Below are 20,251 nucleotides of genomic sequence, written 5' to 3'. Positions count from 1 at the left end.
GGTGGGATGCAGGGGGACCTACCTGTGCCTTTGTGTGCCAGGAGAGCTCTGCCAGAGCCAAGTTGGGATAGCAAATGAGCCTCACAAAGAGAACTCGGATATTCTACATCAGCTCTCTCCCCCGCAGACACCTGAGGCTAATTAGTCAAGGTCAGGGCTCTTTGTGTGTGTGTGTGTGTGTGTGTGTGTGTGTGTGTGTGTGTGTGTGAGATCTTTGTTCATGAGAACCCTCCTGCTGTGGACCAGATGACCAGACACTCAGGCCATTGACCTAATTGATGTTCCTGAGCAGGCTGCCTGGAACACACTGGGGACAAAGATGTCACAACTTTTCCTCGACTTCCCACTTCTGACTTCAGCCTGTCTGTGAAGAGTTAGAGCCAGAAACTGGAACACAAGGAATGGACACAAAGTCTTGGGACAGGCAGCTACTATCTTGAGCACAGGGGGCACAGGGGGCCTGATCGGGGACTCATGTTGCTCCATCCACCCTTAGGTAGGATAGGGACCATTTTACTCTGGCCAGGACAAGCCAAACCCCTCAGTTCTTCCTCTTCCATGCCTGGTGGGCTGTAGTCAAATCGGGACCTTAAAGTCTCCATCTCAGTGTTTGTGATAGGAGGGCAGGAAGAAGAATGAACAGGGCATGGGATCTGAAGGACTCGTGAGCACAGTCTCTGAACTCCAGTTTTCTCATTAGTGAACTAGCTGGTGGTGAGGGCTAAATCTAGACCATATATAATTCGCTTATTATTAAGATATAGTAAGCATGATATAAATGTCTATTCCCTGTGCTCTGTGCCTCCAGCTCCTGGTTAATGTCTTTGAGAGGGCATGGACTTGGATTTTAGGAAAAGCTAACATCTCCCTGGCCCTCTTCTGTGTCTCTTATCTATTCAGTGATGCACATTTCTTGAGATGTCTCAGGCTGGGTTTGGTGTTGTGGGAGGTGCAGAGAGTTGCCAGACAGATCTCTGTTCTTAAAGGGATCACATTCTAAGCAAGTGTCCAAGAGCACACTAGTGTTACACAGCATAAGCCAGGAAGAATAGGGTTCTCTCATCGCCTCTTAGTTTCTAGTAATGGGGAGGGCAGAGCAAAGTGATTGAAGGGATCTGGGAAGGTTTGCAGAGTGAAGATTTTGTGGAGGCACAGGAACAGGAAGGAGCACAGCCTCAAAGAATGGGTAGGGAGCTATGCTCATGTTGAAAATGTGATTTTTGGGAATAACCAAAGGCTCAGGGCTCCATCCCCAGTCTCAGATTTCATGTTAGGGTGGGGCTGGCTGAGTTGGAGCTTCAAACAAGGGCTCTGGAGAAAGTTCTCTACCAGGGTGAAGTGAGGCTGGTGGGGAGCTCAGCCAGGCCTGAGGTGGCTGAGAGGTCCTAGAGCCTGACAGGGCCAAGCTTCAGGGTCAGATCAGGCCTTCTTTTTGGGTGTGACTGATGCCTATGTCCTGTGGATCACCCCTGAAGGAAACTGGTCTGAGATATATATATATATATATATATATATATATATATATATATATATATATATATATATATATTGCTGTTCCTTCCAGCCACAGGCCCACCAACTCTCTTTGTGCTGCTGCTTCTTCCTGCTTTGATTTGCTTCTTGGCCTCTCCATAGCTTTGACAGCAAGTGCTAGGAGTGTTTGTGGCAAGTGTCTGTCTCTGCCTACTTTGGAAGGGGCTGGTACACCCCTTCTTCCTCCTCCTTCCTCCTCCACTGCCTCTTCTGCACCCTCTGGCTTCCTCTTCCCACACAGAGAACTAGCACTGAAAACTCTGATTCTCCCAGCTCAAACGGGACCTCGCAGTTTATTCTAAACATAGCCAGGCCTCATCATCTGAAATTATCTCTTTAGTGACTGTTTGCATTAGATTTATTTATTTACTTTTGTAGATGGGGTCTCACCAAATTGGCCTTGAACCCATCATCCTCTGCCCGTAGCCTCCCACATGCTAAGATTATAGGGGTGAGCCACCACATCCACTTATGGCTGCTGTTAAAGTAAGGACAAAAATTAAGACCCTTGATGTCCTGGGAAAGGTCCTGAACTTTTGGGCCTGAAGCCAACCTGGGGTGTTGGCGTGCTTAAGGCTGATTCTACCAAGCCTGCTCTCAGGTTATTTACTGGAAACTCTGGTTTCTTACGTTGAATACCATGGAAGAGGATGTCAGAGATTCCCAGCCTAATGTCTTACCACTGACACATCAGGTGACAGCCAGTTTGTCTGCAGAAGGAGAGGTGGACTGTACTTATAGGCCCCTCTTACCATCCTCACCCCCGGGACTTTGTGGACCAGGTATGGAATTCAGAGGAAGCACATTATCTGATCTCTCACCAGACCACATTCCCTCTTCCAGACATCCTGAGTGAGTCACTTCACTCACCTAAGACCCTGTTCCTTGTCTGAGTCACCCTCACTTTAAGGTGCCCCAAGGGTGGCAGAAAACACATCTCTATGGGCCCTAATGGAGAGGGACCAGTTAGAAGCCTCAGGAAGAAGGGATTCTTCTTTTGTTTTGAGACAGGATCTCACTGCGTAGCTGTGGCTGGCCTGGAACTTGCTTTGTAGACAGTGTTGGCCTGCAACTCACAGAGATCTGTCTCTGCTTCTTGAATGTTGGGATTAAGGCATGCACCACCACTGATGGCTGTAGAAGGAACTCTTATGACTTCCATTTCTCCAGCGATTTAGGAAAAACACTGGTGGTGGTGGGAAGCAGGCCACCTTCTCAGGAGGTATAATATGGGGACTTAGTTGCTCTTGCTTCCTCCTGACATGTGTGTGCCTCTGTCCACTCCTAGGAGTCCCTTTTCTTTGAGGAAATGCTTTTGTTCTTTTTTTCTTATATGTAAGAACACCTTGGAACCTGCACAGGGAATTAGTTGTATGTATTTGTATGTGAGTCTCTACTTCATAGCAGGTCTATTCACCTGCGTGTGTTGGGCCCTGTGTGAGCACAGGCACAGATGCTCACCGGTGTGTAAGTGGATGAGGGAATGAATCTATTTGTGGAGTCTGGGGCCCTAAGTGCTTCCTCCCTTGGCTACAAGTCTGCATCCGTTGAGAATACATGCCTGCCCTACATACATGGCCTTGAAGCTCCATCACACCAACCAGGCTCCACTCAGGAGGTGAGAGGCCTGGCCATGCCAAGGGGAGGGGACTTTGGAGTCCAGAAGGTGATCTGAGGGACAAAGATTGCTCTCTAGGTCCACATAAACATTGATATGTGTGTCTCTGTGATCTTTCCCATCCAATACTGGGCCTGGCTACAGAGCCTCAAGTGTTTCCTGCCTGGTTAACAGCCAGACAGCAAAACAAAAACTTCTTTTTTTTTTTCTTTTCTTTTTTTCCGGAGCTGGGGACCGAACCCAGGGCCTTGCGCTTGCTAGGCAAGCGCCCTACCGCTGAGCTAAATCCCCAACCCCAAAACTTCTAATCCTATGTTGAAAACAGTTGCTACTTTGACCCTGACCTTGACCCTAGGGCTTCCTTTGGGCCAGGAAAGCATCCCGAACTCTCTTGCATCTAGATTGTCTAGCTTCCTAAGGTTAGGATCCCAGAAGGACCAGCTGTCAGCCCAATTCCTGGCCATCAGCTCCCCTCCCACCCCACCCTACCCCCATTCTGTTCCCATGCATTCTTCAGCCATGACATCTCCACCACAGGGCATCCAGCTGAGCTCTGTAGCCAACCCTGTTCCTTCTACTTGCCCTGCCTTGGTCCCACACTGCCTGGACTCATAGGCCAACATGGTTCTGTAGATTTGTTCAGATGGGGAGTGAGTGCAAGAGACCCAGTATGTCTAGGCAAAGTCTGGAGCTGACTGGGTCTCCAGGATTGATGTGGTGAGCACAGTGAACTGGATGTTCAGCAGTTGCTTTCTGTGCTCTGGGCTTGGTGCTAGGTGCTTCATATATACACCCTTATTCCTTGACGTAATCTTAGGATTATACCGTACGTCTTCTTTTAGATTGGAGAAAACTAGAGGTTTCAAAAAGTTCACATGAATGTCAGCTAGTGGGAGCCAAACCAGATTCAAAGACTAGTGTCACCTTCCAAAGACTCGCTCTTTGCTCATAGTCCAGCATGGGCTCAACTGCCTTCTGTAAGGTGTCAAGTTGGTCTGAACAGAACATCTATAGACTTTTTCATTATTGCCTAAGAAATGCAGTACAATAGCTACTTGGCACTTACACTGTATTAAGCAGTATAAGCCATTGAGAAATGATCTAAAGTATATAGGAGGGGTGAGGATATTTGGTAGCACGCTTGCCTAGCATGCACATAACTCTGGGTTTGAGCAGGTGTGGTGAGGTTCATGTCTGTAGTAGACCTAGCTTTTGGGAACAGAGGCCGGAGGATCAGAATCTCCGGGTCATCTCTGGCTACATAGGAAGTTTGAAGTCGGAGTGGGCCACATAAAACCCTGCCTCAAAAAAGAAAAAGAAGAAAAAAGGGAGGGAACATAGGAGGGGCATGGGTGGGTCCTATGCAAACACAATGCCACTTTATATGTGGACTTGAGCATGTCAAAATTCTATGCCATCTGTAGGGGTCCTGGAAGTGACACTGTAGGGAGACAACTGTGTTTGGTGATGCCCATGGATGTTCGTGTAAAAGCTTGGAGGTGCCACGTTTGTGCAAAAGTACAAAGTATACAGCTGTGTGAGGTGGTCCTGTGATATTGTCACATAAGAACCCACCACATCCCCTTTTGCATGCAACCGAGAGGTTTCTTCTAACTCTGTCACATCAGTTACTAAGACCTGGGTCATGAAGGGTCGTGAACGCTTTCCCAAGCACCAAAAGAGACTCTTGACTAGTTACCAGCTGGTGATCTTGGACATGCACCTTCCTCTTTGGCCCCAGGGTCCTGATCTCTGAAGTCAAGGAAGTGGGGCGGCATCTAGCTTTAAGGTTATATCTCCAAATGTTTGTAATGGGACACTCCTAAGGGTGCCGAATGGCTTACTGGGCATGTTGTGGGTGGGCCAGGATTAAATGGACTCATTAATGAGTGAACAGTTTGTGAACTGGAAGGCACTGGGTAAATTTCAACAGACATTTACATAAGGTGTCATTCTTACTACTATTACTGGCTTTAATGAGTTCAAAGCTTGCCACCACTGGCTTGTGTGTGTTGGAGCTTGTATCTGTATTTTTTAAGAACTCTGTGACTGTGTGTATTGTGTGTGTGTGTGTGTGTGTGTGTGTGTGTGTGTGTGTGTGTGTCTGAGTGTCTATTTTTGTATATACATATTTACAATATTGGTTCTGGAGAGGTAATGAGCTTGAGTAAATCCACCAAACTAGAAATAGTGAAGCCTGAATATAAATCAATCCTTCCAGAAACTTAGGATAGTCTAACTTAAGCCAGTTTGCTTTTGGGCCTCAGTTTCCTAGATTGTTAAGTGAAAGATTGGCCTGATGACTGACTGCTGAGGTCACTGCTACATCCGGTTGATCTGTGTTTGAGTAAGTGTGTATCTCTGCACATGTATTTGCAGACCAGAGGAAAGCTGGCATGATTTCTTTCATTCATTCATTCATTCATTCATTCATTCATTCGATATGTTCTTTCTACCCAAACTCCAATGCTGAGTGCTGCTCACATGTGCAGGGGTGGAGTCTCTGACCTCAGTGGCTCTGCACAGACGGCATAGGATGTCACCATATGCCCATAGGGACATTACCCATCTGTGTCTGACTAAGTGTGTGATAAAGTAAATGTATATGTATCCACCCAGTGGGGCCAACTGGGGAGGAGGAACCCGTGTGTAAGGCCTCAAGGTTAAAACAATTTGTGTAATGCTGACTCTGCGGGGATGAGAAGCAAATGTCGCACGGCTGCAGGGAAGCAGCTGTGCTTCCATCTCCAGCTTGGCCTCCCACCTCCCCTAGCCCAGCCCAGCCCAGTGTGAAGCTTACATCTGGGCTCCTTCCAAAGCAGGCAGTGCTAGATCTCTGCTTCCTCGTGCCCTAGACTTCTCCGAAAGAAGATAGGCTGCTTAATCCATCTCTCCAGAAGCTTCTCTTCCCAGGCCCGTGGTGGGCATGGTGGTGGGGTTGTCCTACCCCTGGGTCTTTCCAGAGGGAGGACCCAGAAATTTAGGTTGTTTGGGGGGCAACAGTTACACCTTTCCCTGTTAGCTAGAATTCTTGGAGTTAAGTCTTGGCCCCCTAGATTTGCCCAACCCATGCCAAGTGTAATTGGGATGGGCAAGCATATGAGACATCTTACAATAGTCCATACTTCCCTGATTTGGTTGAAATGGTATTTACTATGTGATACCACTTACTTGGCACAGGCTCACAAATAGGCAGCTAGTTACTCATCTTTCTAACACTGTCACAAAACACTGGAGAGGACTGACTGACTCAGAGGAGGTTTATTTTGGCTCACGGTTCCTGAGTTTCCAGTCCACGATAGCAGAGAATATGGTTCTGGAGTCTCTTATAAGTAGCAGATCATGGTGGGAACATTTGCATGCACACACACACATACACACACACACACACACACACACACACACACACACACACACACACACACTTTGCTTCAAAGTATCTCACCGCCAGAGCACTTGTCTCTCTGTAGAATTCTCTGAGTCATTATTTGTATGAACTTTGTATTGTAAAGATTAGCACCAACAGGCTAGGGCCTCTTCTGTTGCTAGTCTCTGACTTAATACTGGCCCATAATAGGTACTAATTGCTGAAGATGGGAAAGGTGACACAATCGCGTCTTCGTGGAACTATTTATTAACGTTTTTTATTTACTCCCTTTCTCTCCTCCCACCATGCATAAATGCGTGTGTGTGTGTGTGTGTGTGTGTGTGTGTGTGTGTGTGTGTGTGTGTGTTGTAGATCAGAGGATACTTTGCAGGAGTTGGTTCTCTCTTTCCTCAGGTCATCAGGTTTGGAGGTAAGCGCTTTTGCTCACAGAGCCATTTCACTGTTTAAGCAATAGGGTAAGTCTTGCTACATTACTCAGGGTTGCCTCCAAACCCCAGATCTGAGTGATTCCTCTGCTGCTGCCTGAATAGCTCTGGTTACAAGCGAGTGTCATAACACTTCACCATTGCTGGGATTTGAAGTAAAAGGCAAGGAAGCTATAAGGAGATTCTCGAAGCTGATCTGCTGTTCTGTGTCTTTCTCATGTGGTACTGGAGAATCAGAACTGCTGTAGGGTTAGGGCTGAAACTACAATGAATGCAGCCCAGGTAAGAGGATTAACTCAGTCTCCCGCTTCTTTTTTCTCCAGCTGCCTTTCTTGGGGACATTGCCCTGGATGAGGAGGACTTGAGGGCCTTCCGGGTGCAGCAGGCTGCAGTTCTCAGACAACAAACAGCCCAGAGGTCGTCCATCAAAGCTGCAGGTACACTGTGATAGGCTGGCTTTTCGTGTTCCAGAGATGTTTCAGAACCCACACCCCCTCCATTTCCGGCCAGGCCCTCCCAGGACAGAGGCCATGAACTTGAACCCAACACAGAGGCTTGCCTTCCTTTGGGATCTATTTATCTTTCTCCCAGAAGAGAAATAAATGTTGACACCCACTGGAGTCAAAAAGCAGTGTTTTTCTGACATATAGCTTACAAAATGCTTTCAAAAGTATTATTCTACTTGACTGCCTCCAATCACCTCCACGAGTGTCATCGTTAGGGTGTGATTTTGCTATGAGGAAAAGCAACTTGGGGAGGAAAAGGACTTACATCGTCTTACACCTCTCAGGATACAGGATCACCTAGAGGAGGTAGAACAGGAACAAAGGCAGAAACCCGAGACAGGAATAGAAGCAGAAACCATGGAGGGATGTTGCTTACTGTCTTATTCCTCCTGACTTGCTCAGTTTGTTTTCTTTTTTTTTTTTTTTTTTTTATTAACTTGAGTATTTCTTATATACATTTCGAGTGTTATTCCCTTTCCCGGTTTCCGGGCAAACATCCCCCTCCCCCCTCCCCTTCCTTATGGGTGTTCCCCTCCCAACCCTCCCACCATTGCCGCCCTCCCCCCTCAGTTTGTTTTCTTATACACTCAAGACCATCTTCCCAGGGGTGGCACCACCCACAATAAGTGGGCCCATACCTGGCAGACTTACCTACCTATAAGGCCAGTCTTATTGGGACATTTTCTCAAGAGTTCTTCCCAGATGACCTTAGCTTGTATCAACTTGACAAAAACTCCAGCCAAGACAAGTAATAAGTGTCAGGACTGCTCATGTTTTCCAGAAGCAGAGACTAAGCCTCACAAAGGTAAAGTGATTTACCCAGTATCACATACAATGTGTAGGTGGCAGGCAGGGCTGGAACTAGAATCTAAACCTTTGTCTCCCAATCCATGATGCTAATGGCCAATATTATAGCCCTGGTCCTGGGTCTCCTGGTCCCAGTGTGCAAGCATCTATGTATTCTCTGGAGCCATCCTCCTGAGCTTCTTCAACGTCCCAAATTGACCCCAAGACTCAACTTTTTACCTTTACTTACAGTGTTCTTTTGTTCTACATGTACGGTTGGTATCTTTCCATGCCACACAGAAAGGACTTATGTCCCAAAGCTGGGATCAAAGCTCTTTGCTCTCTCGTGTTCAAGCACCTACCAACCTATATGGCATTGGTGATGGGGAAAGACAATGGTGGATTGGCTTCTCCCAACCTGGATGGTGCTGGATCATGGTCCACAGGGAGCTCTCCCATTGCTCAAACAAGGGGTTCCTACTGAGGTTCAGTTCTGGGCACAGGTGGGTGGGCCAGGCCACCTTCCTTGTGTAGCAGGAGGGACGATCCTGGTGTGAGCAATTTAGGGATTTTAAGCCAACTACCCAGCAGGGCGGTTGGCATCAATCGGTCTTATTGACTAAAGAAGTTTACAGGACTTCAGTGGAGATTAATGGAAAAGGCACAGGGGAGAGTCTTACCAGGGCATGCAGCCAGTCCACCAGGTGATCTGGGGCAAAACTTTGTCCTTAGTCTCCTCTACATTCAGATACAGACAGTGACGCTTGCCCCTGTGCCAGGGAGCTTCAGTGTCATGTGGGAATCCAGGTCCAGAAGCCCTGAGAAAGCACATAGCTTTTGTCCAAACTTCAGATCCCTTGGGTGCCCACAGTTCCTGGGAAATGAGTGTCCTAGCCCGTTCCCACCGTCCGTGGCAGCTCCAGATACTTAGAACATAGCCTCACAGCTCTTGCAGAACTTTACAGTTGTTTCATGTAGACACCATGAAGAATGAATTAGCAGATACTGAGTCATTGCTCCTAGGAGAAATGTAAGCTCCCACCAGCCTTCAGTCACATTTTCTGTAAATTGATCACATATGACCACTTTTATGTGTGTTTCATTTAAAGACACCTTATTTGATATAAAGTTAGTTCATTAATACTGAGCTTGTGGCTAGCGGCATTGGCTTCAGCCCAAGCAAATATATCTAATGTGGGCATTTCTTAGGAAGGTTTATCCCAGTTTTTGGTGAAGGTGTGTTTGTGTGTGTGTGTGTGTGTGTGTGTGTGTGTGTGTGTGTAGTGTGTAGTGTGTGTGTGTGTGTGTGTGTGTAGTAATGGAGATTGAACTTGGGGCCTTGTGCATGCCAGGCAAGCATTTACCACTGAGGTACATGCCCAGTTCCATTTCTACTTTTTTTTTTTTTTTCCGGAGCTGGGAACCGAACCCAGGGCTTTGTGCTTGCTAGGCAAGCGCTCTACCACTGAGCTAAATCCCCAACCCCCTCTACTTTTTTATTTTGAGATAGGGGGGCTCTCAGTTGCCCAGGATGGCTTTAAACTGAGTGTAGAACTCAGGCTGGCTTTGAACTCAATCCTTATACTGCACCTTCTTAGGAGCTGGATAACAGGCTTGTATCACTATGAGCCCAGCTTTCTTGCTTTGGGAACACAAGACAGCACATGGGCACTTTGCTTAGAAACCACTGTAAATAACTCAGTTCACCTAAAAGAAACAGGCAGGCAGAATACTTTGTTTGACCTTGGCTTGTGCACACATTGATTGGATCATCCAACCCCCCTCCCTCCTCCCTGTACATATCCATGGATAATCTCAAAACCCTGACAGTATTGATTTGAAAGTAGCAAATAAATTTTTAGCAAAGTAGGCAGATTTGTGAATCCAGAACCTACAAATAATGGGTACGGTTATTCAGTGTCTCCTCCTCTTCCTGGCCATTCACTTGCTACCACTGACTCTTTCCTCTTTCCACTCCAGGGAACTCTTCTGCCCTGGGTAGACAGAGCACGAGTGGGCAGCCGCAGAGGGGAAGCAGAGGCAGATGGAGAAGCAGGCCTCGGAGCAGGCGGGCAGCGACATCCAGACCAGAGCGAGTGTGGCCCGATGGGGTCATCCCATTTGTCATCGGAGGGAATTTCACTGGTGAGTGTACCGCTGAGAATGAGCCTACACCTGACCTTGGCCTTGTTGCCTTTAGCCAGTCCGCAGCCCCCCAGCCAGGCTTGCAGATTGGCTGTAACACTGTATCAGTGGGTGAAAGTGGCCCCAACCCCAACTCGCTTGACAGTATGACAGTCGACTTTTCCCTTCACAGGCAGCCAGAGGGCAGTCTTCCGGCAGGCCATGAGACACTGGGAGAAGCATACCTGTGTCACCTTCTTGGAGCGCACAGATGAGGACAGCTATATTGTATTCACCTACCGACCCTGCGGGTGAGCAGGGACCCCTGGGCGCTATACCCTTGGTGGTGATCCCCAGTCAGGTTCTGCCCTAGGCACTCTTGTTGCCCTCAGCTGGGCCATCCATCCCCTTTCCCTGCTATGGGCATCTCCCATTGACATGGCTCAGACCCTGGCATAAAGCCTGCGCATTGAGTACCCAGGGCCATCTGCACCCCTGCATAAGCCCCCAGCAGCCTGGCCCGGCCCCTGAGTGGATGCACTCCCCCAGCTCGGGACCACCCCCCTGAGCTGGCCCCGCCCTCCAGGTGCTGCTCCTACGTGGGTCGCCGAGGTGGGGGCCCCCAGGCCATCTCCATCGGCAAGAACTGTGACAAGTTTGGCATCGTGGTCCATGAGCTGGGCCATGTCATTGGCTTCTGGCACGAGCACACGCGGCCCGACCGGGACCGCCATGTCTCTATTGTACGGGAGAACATACAGCCAGGTACACACACCCCAGGGTCTGGATCCCATCCTAGGGCTTCTGGAGCTGCTTAAGGGTTTGACACATGGGAGTCAGGTTGAGTAACCAGAAGCCAGCTCTTCTAGTGAGAAGCTGGACTGCAGTCAGCTTGTCACTGGATATCCCCCACAGGCTTATCTGCCCTCCATCTCCCGCCCTTTGCTAGTTCTGTTCTTCTCCATCATGGCCCTGCAAATCTCTGTCCTTCCTCTTTATTAGTGGTCTCCCAACCCTCCCTTCCGCAAGCTCTCCAGTCTTTTCTGCTGGGAAGGACTCCTCTATATAAGTCCTGTCCCCTTTCCCCTCTGCTTCCCTTTCACCTTCAGAGAGGCACAGGTACAGGGAGGACACTGACCACTCCCTCGGCCCCACCCCCACTCTTCTCACGGTCTTTGCAGGGCAGGAGTATAACTTCTTGAAGATGGAAGTTCAGGAAGTCGAGTCCTTGGGAGAGACCTATGACTTTGACAGTATCATGCACTATGCCCGGAACACGTTCTCCAGGTGAGAAATGGTCTGAGCCTTGCCCAGGGAAACCCATGCCTACCTTCTGGAAGCCATTTCCTTGCAGACTTCCTCTTTTCTGTGTTCTGCCCTTCCCTAGCTGGCACCAAAGACCAGGACAGCCTTCTGGGTGTCTGCAGCCCCCAAACAAAGGGCTGGAGGCTGTGTTTGCCTTAGTAGTCTCTCCCATTAGTACAAAGCAGGCAGGCATGGTCTAGCCCATTGCTGTGCAATGTTAGGGTTTGTGGTCTAGAAGACTAAACACCTCAGTTCTCAGGTCCTGCTCTGTGGGGTCTCCAAAGTATGCCAACGCCAAGGAGCCAGGCTCGTTCCTCATCAGCCACCATGGCAGTTTATTTTTCCGGTAGCACCCATAGGGGAATACCTCTAGCTGTCTGTCCTCTTTGCCTTGTTTTGTTCTGTAGTATTAGAGATGAACCCAGGGCCTCATGACACCAGGCAAGTGCTGTCTGTCCCCTGTCTTATATGCCTAGTCCCATTAATTTTTATTTTTTAAACTTTTTAAAATTTATTTTATATGCATTGGTGTTTTACCTGCATGTCTGTCTGTCAGATTTCCTGGAACTGGAATTACAGACAGTTGTGAGATGCTATGTGGGTATCAGTGCTCTTAACTGCTGAGCCATCTCTCCAGCCATCTAATTTTTATTTTTTGAAAGAGGGTTTTACTAACTTACCCAGACTGGCCTTGAGTTCACCATGTAGCCCTGACAGGATTTGAATATAAAATTATTTCTTTTCCTCTCACACATTTATATTTGTGTATGCATGTGCACATACACGCCACATCGCACCTGTGGTGGTCACAGGACAAATGCAGGAGCTGTTTCTCTCCTTCCACAATGTGGGTTCTGGTGTCTTGACCATTGCGCTGTCTCACTAACCTGCAGACCTTGAACGTTTGATTGTCTTGCTTCAGCAGAGGTCACAGAGCAGGACCAGCTTGGTCTATTTTGTGACTGGCTAATTTGCACAAAGCTTGACTTTTGCCCTAGACTGGTCCCCATTGCCAGTTCACAAGATACCTCTTTAACCATGGCTCCATGGGAGGAGACCCTCCTGTAGGACTGGGAGGAATGTCCCCACCCCTCCTCACACCCCTTCCTGGACTGGCCTTCCTGCACCCATGTCTCTGTCTGGGTGGTGGCCCAACCCCTTCCTCTCTAACCTCCTCTTGACCCACTCTTACAGCTCAGGATCTGGGAATGGAGACAGAGGTGGGGGAGGGGTGGGGTAGTGAAGTCATTTAGCCCTCCACCCCCACAGACCCTCTTTCCATTTCCCATCATACTCACACCCCCTGCCGGGTCCTCCCCAGCTGGATGTGAGTCAGGGACCCTGGGGAGGGGAGAACTGCCATCTCCTCTTTGTTCTGCCCCTCCCAAATGGAAAGACAGAGATTAGCAGGAAGGAATTGGGAAAGAGGGACACTGTGCCCTAGGAGCTGGCTGGCCACTGTGGAAGCTGCAGTTAGTTACCCTTTGGCCTTACTCCAGTCACTGCCATGTCAGAGGGTAATGAGTTGACCCTGGGAAGTCAGGAGAGAAGTCGACCGGGACTGGATTTGAGGTCTGGAGGTGGCAGCTGGGTGGTGTCGCAGATGACAGATAGGAACTCGAAGCTGTCCTAGGGCTGTGGCTTGAAGTCAGTCTGAGCAGAAGGATCCGGGTCCCTGGACTTTCAGAGCATTTCTGGGGCTCCCTCCAGCTCCTGTGGTATAGCTGCCACGGAACAGGGTGGCTGCTGGTCAGTGGGCAGCTTAATGACAGGGTGAGACATCTCCGCCCTTCCCTGACCTTGCTGAGGAATGTCTGGGCCCTGGCAGAGTCATGCCCTGTGGCTGTAGATGAGCACACCACCCTCCTTCTTCATCCACCTTCCGGCAGACTCATGTCCTCATGTCCTTCTCAGGGGCATCTTCCTGGACACCATTGTTCCCAAGTATGAGGTGAATGGGGTGAAGCCTTCCATTGGCCAAAGGACCCGACTCAGCAAGGGGGACATCGCTCAGGCCCGGAAGCTCTACAAATGCCCAGGTTGGAGCAGGGAAAGGGACAGAGCAGGAGGGATGGAAGGTAGGGTCCAAGGAAGACAGAGGTCAGGGCCCAGGAACCTGTGGATAGTAACAGCTGTAAGTCTCCGAGATGGGTTGGGAAGGAGGGACAATACGGAAGGACAGTGTTTTGGTTAAGGACCAACCTGAGGCTAGGCTGGTAGGTGTTAGGAAGGGCCTAAAAGAATGAGGAATAGTAGGGGCAACAAGTGGGAGCAACTAGCCTCTCCGCTGGACAGTGAGGAGGAGGTGAGGCCCACCAAATGTTTGACCTCAACTCTGGAATCCATGTTTCCATGGCAACGGGGCATCTGGTTACCCTGGCAGCACTAGACCAGGGAAGTAGGATGGTTTATGCTTATATATAAGGAGGAGGGGTACCTTTTAAAGGGACAGAGCACCTTTCTTCAGCCACTCTTGTCTCCCCTAAGGGCTCCAAGGATCAGGGTGGGCCCTGGGGTCTGGCACCTGCAGTCAGCAGCTCAGTCACATTTTTTTTTCCCTTGACAGCCTGTGGTGAGACCCTCCAAGACAGCACTGGCAACTTCTCCTCCCCTGAGTATCCCAATGGCTACTCTGCCCACATGCACTGTGTATGGCGTATCTCTGTCACACCGGGGGAGAAGGTAATTGTGATTGACCACCTGTCTGAGTCTCCCTTCCTCTGTTAGGACCCCAGCCATGGGATAGCATCACCCCCAGGAGGCCCAGCCCAGGGAACTTCTGGCAGAAGGGCGACCTACCTGGTCATTGGCGTAAATGCATCAAGTATGTAAGGAGGAGGGTTCCCACCAAATGGAGCCATGCTCTGCCTCCCTCCTCCTCGGGCCGAGCTGTCCATCGGGGCTAATCCGAAGATAGAGCTGCTATGTTTGGTTACCATGGAGTTCTATTGGGATTGTCCAGCTCTCCTTGAGTGCTTTTTAAAGCGCTCGACACATGGCTCCTCTTTGTTTTCATGGCCACCCTGGGTCTTCATTTCACAGAGGAAGAAACTGAGTTACAGGAAGATTAATTAAGTAATTCACCCAGGTCATACAGTTAACAAGGACAGGGTAGGATGTAAACCCTTCCTAGGGCTGGGTTCAAGCCCAGCCTTTTCTGGGATGCCTTGGGTGGACTTGGGTGAACCACTCAGCCCCAGCCTTTGGCTTTCTCCTCTGTATAGTCAGAACTTGACTCAGGGATTCCCAAAGGGCCCTTCTCAATCCTCACAAGCTGTGGTCCTAAGAACAGCTAAGAACAAAGCAAATGCCTCCAGCAAGATGCTTCCGGTTGTGGCTAGCTTTACCCCTTTTTCCTGCTGTTCTGGGACCTTCAGGCCCTTCCTTGCCTGCTGCTCAGTCAGGTGACCAGAGCAGACATCAAGTGCACGAGGGACCCATGAGCTTACCTAGTGCAATCTCCCGCTGCACAATTGACTAGCTTTATTCGAGCTTATGAGGGCTTGGTACCCCTCTTACTATTCTGTTCTGTTCTCTCCAACTCTTAATATTACAGAGTCTCAGAGAAAATGGGAGTGCCTATCTATCCCTGAAAACTCTCAGGGCTTCTCAAGAGCAGTTCCTTGGAACTCACCTCCTGATTTCTCCCAATGCAGGAAGGCCCTTCTTCTTTCTTTTAAAATTTTATTATTTGTATGTGGAGGAGCATAAGGTATATGTGTGCGAGTGCAGGTGCCCAAGGAGGGCAGAGACATCAGATCCTCCTGGAGCTGAAGTTAAAGGCAGTTGTGAACTGTCTCATAAAGGTGCTGGGAACCAAACTCCAGTCCTCTGTAAGAGCATCGACAGCTCTCTAGCCCCTCCCATGACTTCTTAGGCCCAGGCAAGACCTTGTCACACGAAGTCTAGATTTCTCGGTCAACCCTGGACCTTCTGTGTCCTTCATATTTTTATTGTTCCCAAGAGTGAGCTGCGACATTCCTTTCCATAACTGGATTGTGGTGTTTAATTTAGTGTTACATTGTTTTCATGGAGCCTTGTGACACCTCCTGCAAAGAGGGTTTAGAATCAAAATGAGTTCCACTGTCCAGCAAGTCCTACTAGCCTCACCTCAGTCCTTGCCTGTTAGATAAGTATGCCACCTGTGGTGCTATCCTGAGCTTTAATCAGAATATTGAGCAGGACACAAGCCAAAGGAAGTGTAAGATCTCCCTCCAAACTCCCATTGACCTGCTCAGTTGCAGGTTTTCACAACTTAGCAATGGTCTTTGGTGACGTTATCCCAAACCACAGGCCACCACCTGTTGCACTCCTCTGAAGCCTCTGACATCTTCCCCCAGCATAGGATCCTATCTGGCAGCGATGAATATAGAGCTGGAGTGCATTACCAAGTCACACCCACTGTCCCAACAGTTGAGAAAAAGTCCCTTTCAAAAAAGAGAAATGTACTCACCAGTAGGTCTTGCTTCAGTACACCATACTCCACACCTTACACACACACACACACACACACACACACACACACACACACACATACACACTCTCTCTCTCTCTCTCTCTCTCTCTCTCTCTCTCTCTCTCTCTCTCTCTCATCTCCAAGCACTCCTTTCTTAAGTAGCCAAAGACTGTCTTTTTAATTGCAGATGGATTTAATGGTTGAAATGTTCCCAGTAACTGCTCGTAACTGCCTTTCAACGTGTACACGGGTGTGGGCACACACATGACTCTTCAAAGTTGAGAAAGCTTTTGCTGTGAGCCATTGAGATTATACACACTGATCACATCTGCAAGTTATTTGACTGTCCTCTGACGTTATCTGTGAAGCCCAGAGACAAATGTCAACTTAGAGAGGAGCTCCTTGTCTGGGCAGCGGCTTTCCAGACGGTGCATGGCTTTTGTTTTTGCGGCTTGGGGATTGTGCTTTCCTATGACAGACTCTGACTGAGAATTTGGTAATTCTGTTATCTCTCCCTTAGCTAGCATCTTGCCATCTTCCCTCAAAAGCCATCTCATCCCTTGTTCTTCTCATTCCAAATCTGGAAGTTGCAAGTCTTTCTGCTATTTTGAATAGGCGGAGCCCTCACTGCCTTCCAAAGGGTCTCTACTACTCCAGGTTTTGGGAATCTCATTCATAAGTAATAGTGACGATACAATTGTAATAGTAACAGCTTATAGTTATTGAGCTTATGATTTGTTAAACATGAGTTCAGTGATTTCCGTGTGTTATGTTCCTCTGTATGATGGGAATCAAGCCCAGGTTTAGTTAGGCAAAGGCTTTACTGAGCTGTAATCTCCAGCCAGGATTGTGCCTTCGAATTACCATGGTGGCATCACAGTATTGATACTGACATGGTCCCTGTTCTGCTCATGAGAAAATGAACTTGCAAAAGTCGGTCCCCAGCCCAAGGTCGCTTAGAAGCTACATATGGATACACTGCTGTGATTATAAAACTGTTCTGTTCTGAGGCCCTGCTGTAGCATTTCAACAATTGTTCTGATGATCTTCGACAGACCTGTAATCCTACAAAATGCCCAGTGCTGGGCCAAGGACCAGAGATGTGCAGATACACAAAAGAGCCTGGTCCTTGAGGAACAGTCAAGTTAGAACATGGCTTCCTTTCCTGGTCAGGAATGTGACCCAGACATCAAGAGTGAGGTCACATGGCCTGGATCATCTTCCTCCTCAGTAGTTTCTGACTGCATGGGCCAGCTCTCATGTCTCTAAGTGGTTATAAAGGGTCCTGGTTCAGGAGTCTCCCTGGCCTGGAAACCCTCCATAATTTCCAAAAGACCTCCATCCCTTTGTAGAACCCTGCTCAGAGCTCCAGGGAAAGATGTGGATTCAAGATAAAAATTATAAACACACCAGTGCATGGTTGTAGACATGTATCAATTAAAGAAAGGTGAGTCCAGACCAGCACCCTGACACAGGCCTTTAATCTCTACACTGGTAGGCAGAGCCAGATGGATCTCTACATAGTGAGTTTCAGGACAGCCATTATAAAATCTTGTCTGAAAAAAAAAATCCAAGATGGCACCCTGGGGATGTGAACCTTTAAAGGACCCCTAGAAACTGGTACTTTCAGAATAAGGGTCACTTTCTAATACTCTTGTTTTGTCTCTCACTTTAAAATTGTAACCTTGGGCCCTGGATTTGTTGTTAGAACAATTGTGTTCCAAGCAATGAACCAGGCACATGACATACATAGTTTCTTAAAGCCTAGAGTCATCTTTAAGCCTGTCACCTCTACTGTGTAACCAGGGAAGTGAGGCTCACAGCACTTACATGTAAATTACCTAGGGAAATGCCTGATTTGTCAGCAGTAAAGCCACCTCCCCAAGCATTTGGACTTTGACATCAAATCTGGCAGCAGGGAAGTTGTTTTCCACCCATACTTTAGTGCTTAGCTTACAGCCACAAGTGCAGATGATAGACCCGTCTTGGCATGTCACCTTTGAGAAAGAGTCCCTTATGGTGAACGAACACTCATGCAATTAGCAGCCAACCTTGAGACTTGGCAGTGCTCCCCAGACAAGGAAACATTCTGTGCCTTTGTTTTCCGACCTGCAAAACGGGCCCAGTGATCTGTGGATTTATATGAGGATTAGAGGATGGGTAAGCACTAGTCAGCTTCCAGAAGATGCCCTACTGTCTCTCCCTACTTCCAGGATTCTGATCTGAACCACTGCATGTCCAGATGTCCCAAACAGCTTAGAGTGGTGGCATAGGACTGGACTCCCGAGGAGGGCTAGCAATGTGCAGCTCAGTGACAGGGGGCTTGACTAGCAGGTCCAAGACACAGGATTCACCGCCCAGTGCTGCAAAGACTTAAGTAAGTTGAATTCTAAAAATGAAATCCATGCTTACTGTCTGCCTACCGTGCACCAGATGATGAAGTAAGCTTTACTCATCTGATTTCCCTAAAGCCCTGTGAGGCAGGTCCTATTACTCACTCACAGATAAAAACAGCACCAAGGGATTCGGTGATGAGTGTAAGATTGCCGGGTGAGGCCACCTTGAAGCCTGTGAATTGTCTAAGGGTGATGTGGTTAATAGCCTCAGGTAGCTCCTTCCCAAGCGAGAAGGGTAGTATTCTGTTGGATCACCCTTGAGAGCACCACCGTGTGGGAGGGAACCCCTTCACAGATGGATACACTGTACCTCACGTAATCCCCATGTCTCCAATGCAGCGGTTGAGACCCCCTCCGATCTGTAGACAAATCTAGGCTCAAGGAAGCGGAACTCAATACCCCAAGTCCTCAGCTAGGAAACAGTAGAGCTGGCCAGATTTTCTTTGGCAAAGGGCAGTGCCCTTGCCACCAGGGCACAGCTGTGTCCACACGACAGAAGTCAGTACAACTCTTAATTAGCTATGTCTGGTCTCAATATAGCCAGTGTCGTGTCTCCGTTGAGGATGCTAGTGACCACCAACACAGGTCTCTTCCTCCCAAGTCAGGTGACCACTGTCTGTCTAACCCCTTGGGAGGTCTTGGGTGGGCCTCTGGGGTTCGGCCCTCTGGGTGTGGTGACTTTGGAGCTCACCCTCCATGGTGGTCTGTGTGAGGGAAAGTAGATGTTTGTTCTCATTGCAGCTGCTGGGCAGCCCAGGAGGCCGCCAGCATGAGGGCAGGGGTGTGAGTGTGGGAGTAAGGGTGCTGTGCCTCAGCTTTCTGCATCCCTTCCATCTGGCAGTCCAAGACAGATATTTTTGTCATTTGTTAGATATATAAAAATAACGTGTGCCTGATATAAAATGCCTGAGCAGTCCATAAACACAATGTAAAAAAGTGAATATTCTCCTCCTCAGTCTTTTATATCCATCCCACTTCTCAACAGGGACTAAGCATAGGAATGCTTTCGTGTGTTTGCCCACGTGACACACATAAAGCCAAGAGGACTTCGCTGTCACATAATGGATTTCTACAGCTTGCCTTGCACTCAGCAGCAGATCCTGCCCTTGCTTTGGGTCAGCTTGATAGATTCACCCCATCTGTTTTCATGGCTGCTTGTCCATCAACCCTCTTCATTTCTCTTTGTGTCTGTATCTGTGTCTGTCTCTGTCTCAGTTTCTGTCTCTGTTTCTTTGTTTCTGTTCTCTCTGTCTCTCTGTCTCTTTCCTCCTTCCTATCTCCCTTCCTCCCTCCCTCCTTCCCTTCCTTTCTGGCTTCTCAAGAGAGGGTTGTTCTGTGTAGCCTGGACTGTCTTTGAAACTCTATAGCTCAGGATAGCCTCAAACTCACAGAGTTCACAGAAGCTTACCTCTGCCTCATGCCTGCTGGGATTAAAGATATGGGCTCTCTTCTAGTGAAGGGCAGTTGATTGTAAGTTTTTTCAAGTTTTCATTATTACCCAAAATGCTTCAGTAGACGTATTTATACATCCATCTTTATAGATTTAGGCAAGCCTGCCTGAAGATTCCTAAAAGCAAAATTGGATTTTAGAGATAGTTGTTAAGTGTTACATGTGGAGGGGGACAAATGAGATTTCTGCCTGCCTGGGTCTGCATTTCCGTGTTGGAGGAGAAACAGATAAGGGATGCGTCAACAAGTCCCTGGAAGCAGGGAG

At 48.5% G+C, this 20,251-nt stretch overlaps 1 protein-coding gene across 13 annotated transcripts in view; it reads left to right on the top strand.

Moving 5' to 3' along the window:
• Bmp1 (bone morphogenetic protein 1) overlaps window positions 1–20,251 on the top strand; it is a 44,256-nt gene that overhangs the window by 1,088 nt on the left and 22,917 nt on the right. For 6 of the 13 annotated variants that reach the window (XR_015638177.1, XR_015638179.1, XR_015638178.1 and 3 more), the window contains exons 2-8: window positions 7,288–7,401; window positions 10,237–10,401; window positions 10,574–10,691; window positions 10,967–11,145; window positions 11,562–11,667; window positions 13,600–13,724; window positions 14,252–14,367. Coding sequence is in view for 3 of the 13 variants with exons in the window: in NM_031323.1 (NP_112613.1) it covers window positions 7,288–7,401; window positions 10,237–10,401; window positions 10,574–10,691; window positions 10,967–11,145; window positions 11,562–11,667; window positions 13,600–13,724; window positions 14,252–14,367 (923 nt within the window). In the remaining 10 variants the exon portion in view is untranslated. Of the gene's footprint in view, window positions 1–7,287; window positions 7,402–10,236; window positions 10,402–10,573; window positions 10,692–10,929; window positions 11,146–11,561; window positions 11,668–13,599; window positions 13,725–14,251; window positions 14,368–20,251 lie in introns of all 13 variants that reach the window. The other 7 variants (XR_015638182.1, XR_015638184.1, XR_015638183.1 and 4 more) reach the window with 2 other exon arrangements.

The sequence above is a fragment of the Rattus norvegicus genome, chromosome 15 (assembly GCF_021556685.1).
Source record: "Rattus norvegicus strain SHRSP/BbbUtx chromosome 15, alternate assembly SHRSP_T2T, whole genome shotgun sequence".
NCBI lineage: Eukaryota > Metazoa > Chordata > Mammalia > Rodentia > Muridae > Rattus > Rattus norvegicus.
This window is presented reverse-complemented; position numbering and strand designations above follow the sequence as displayed.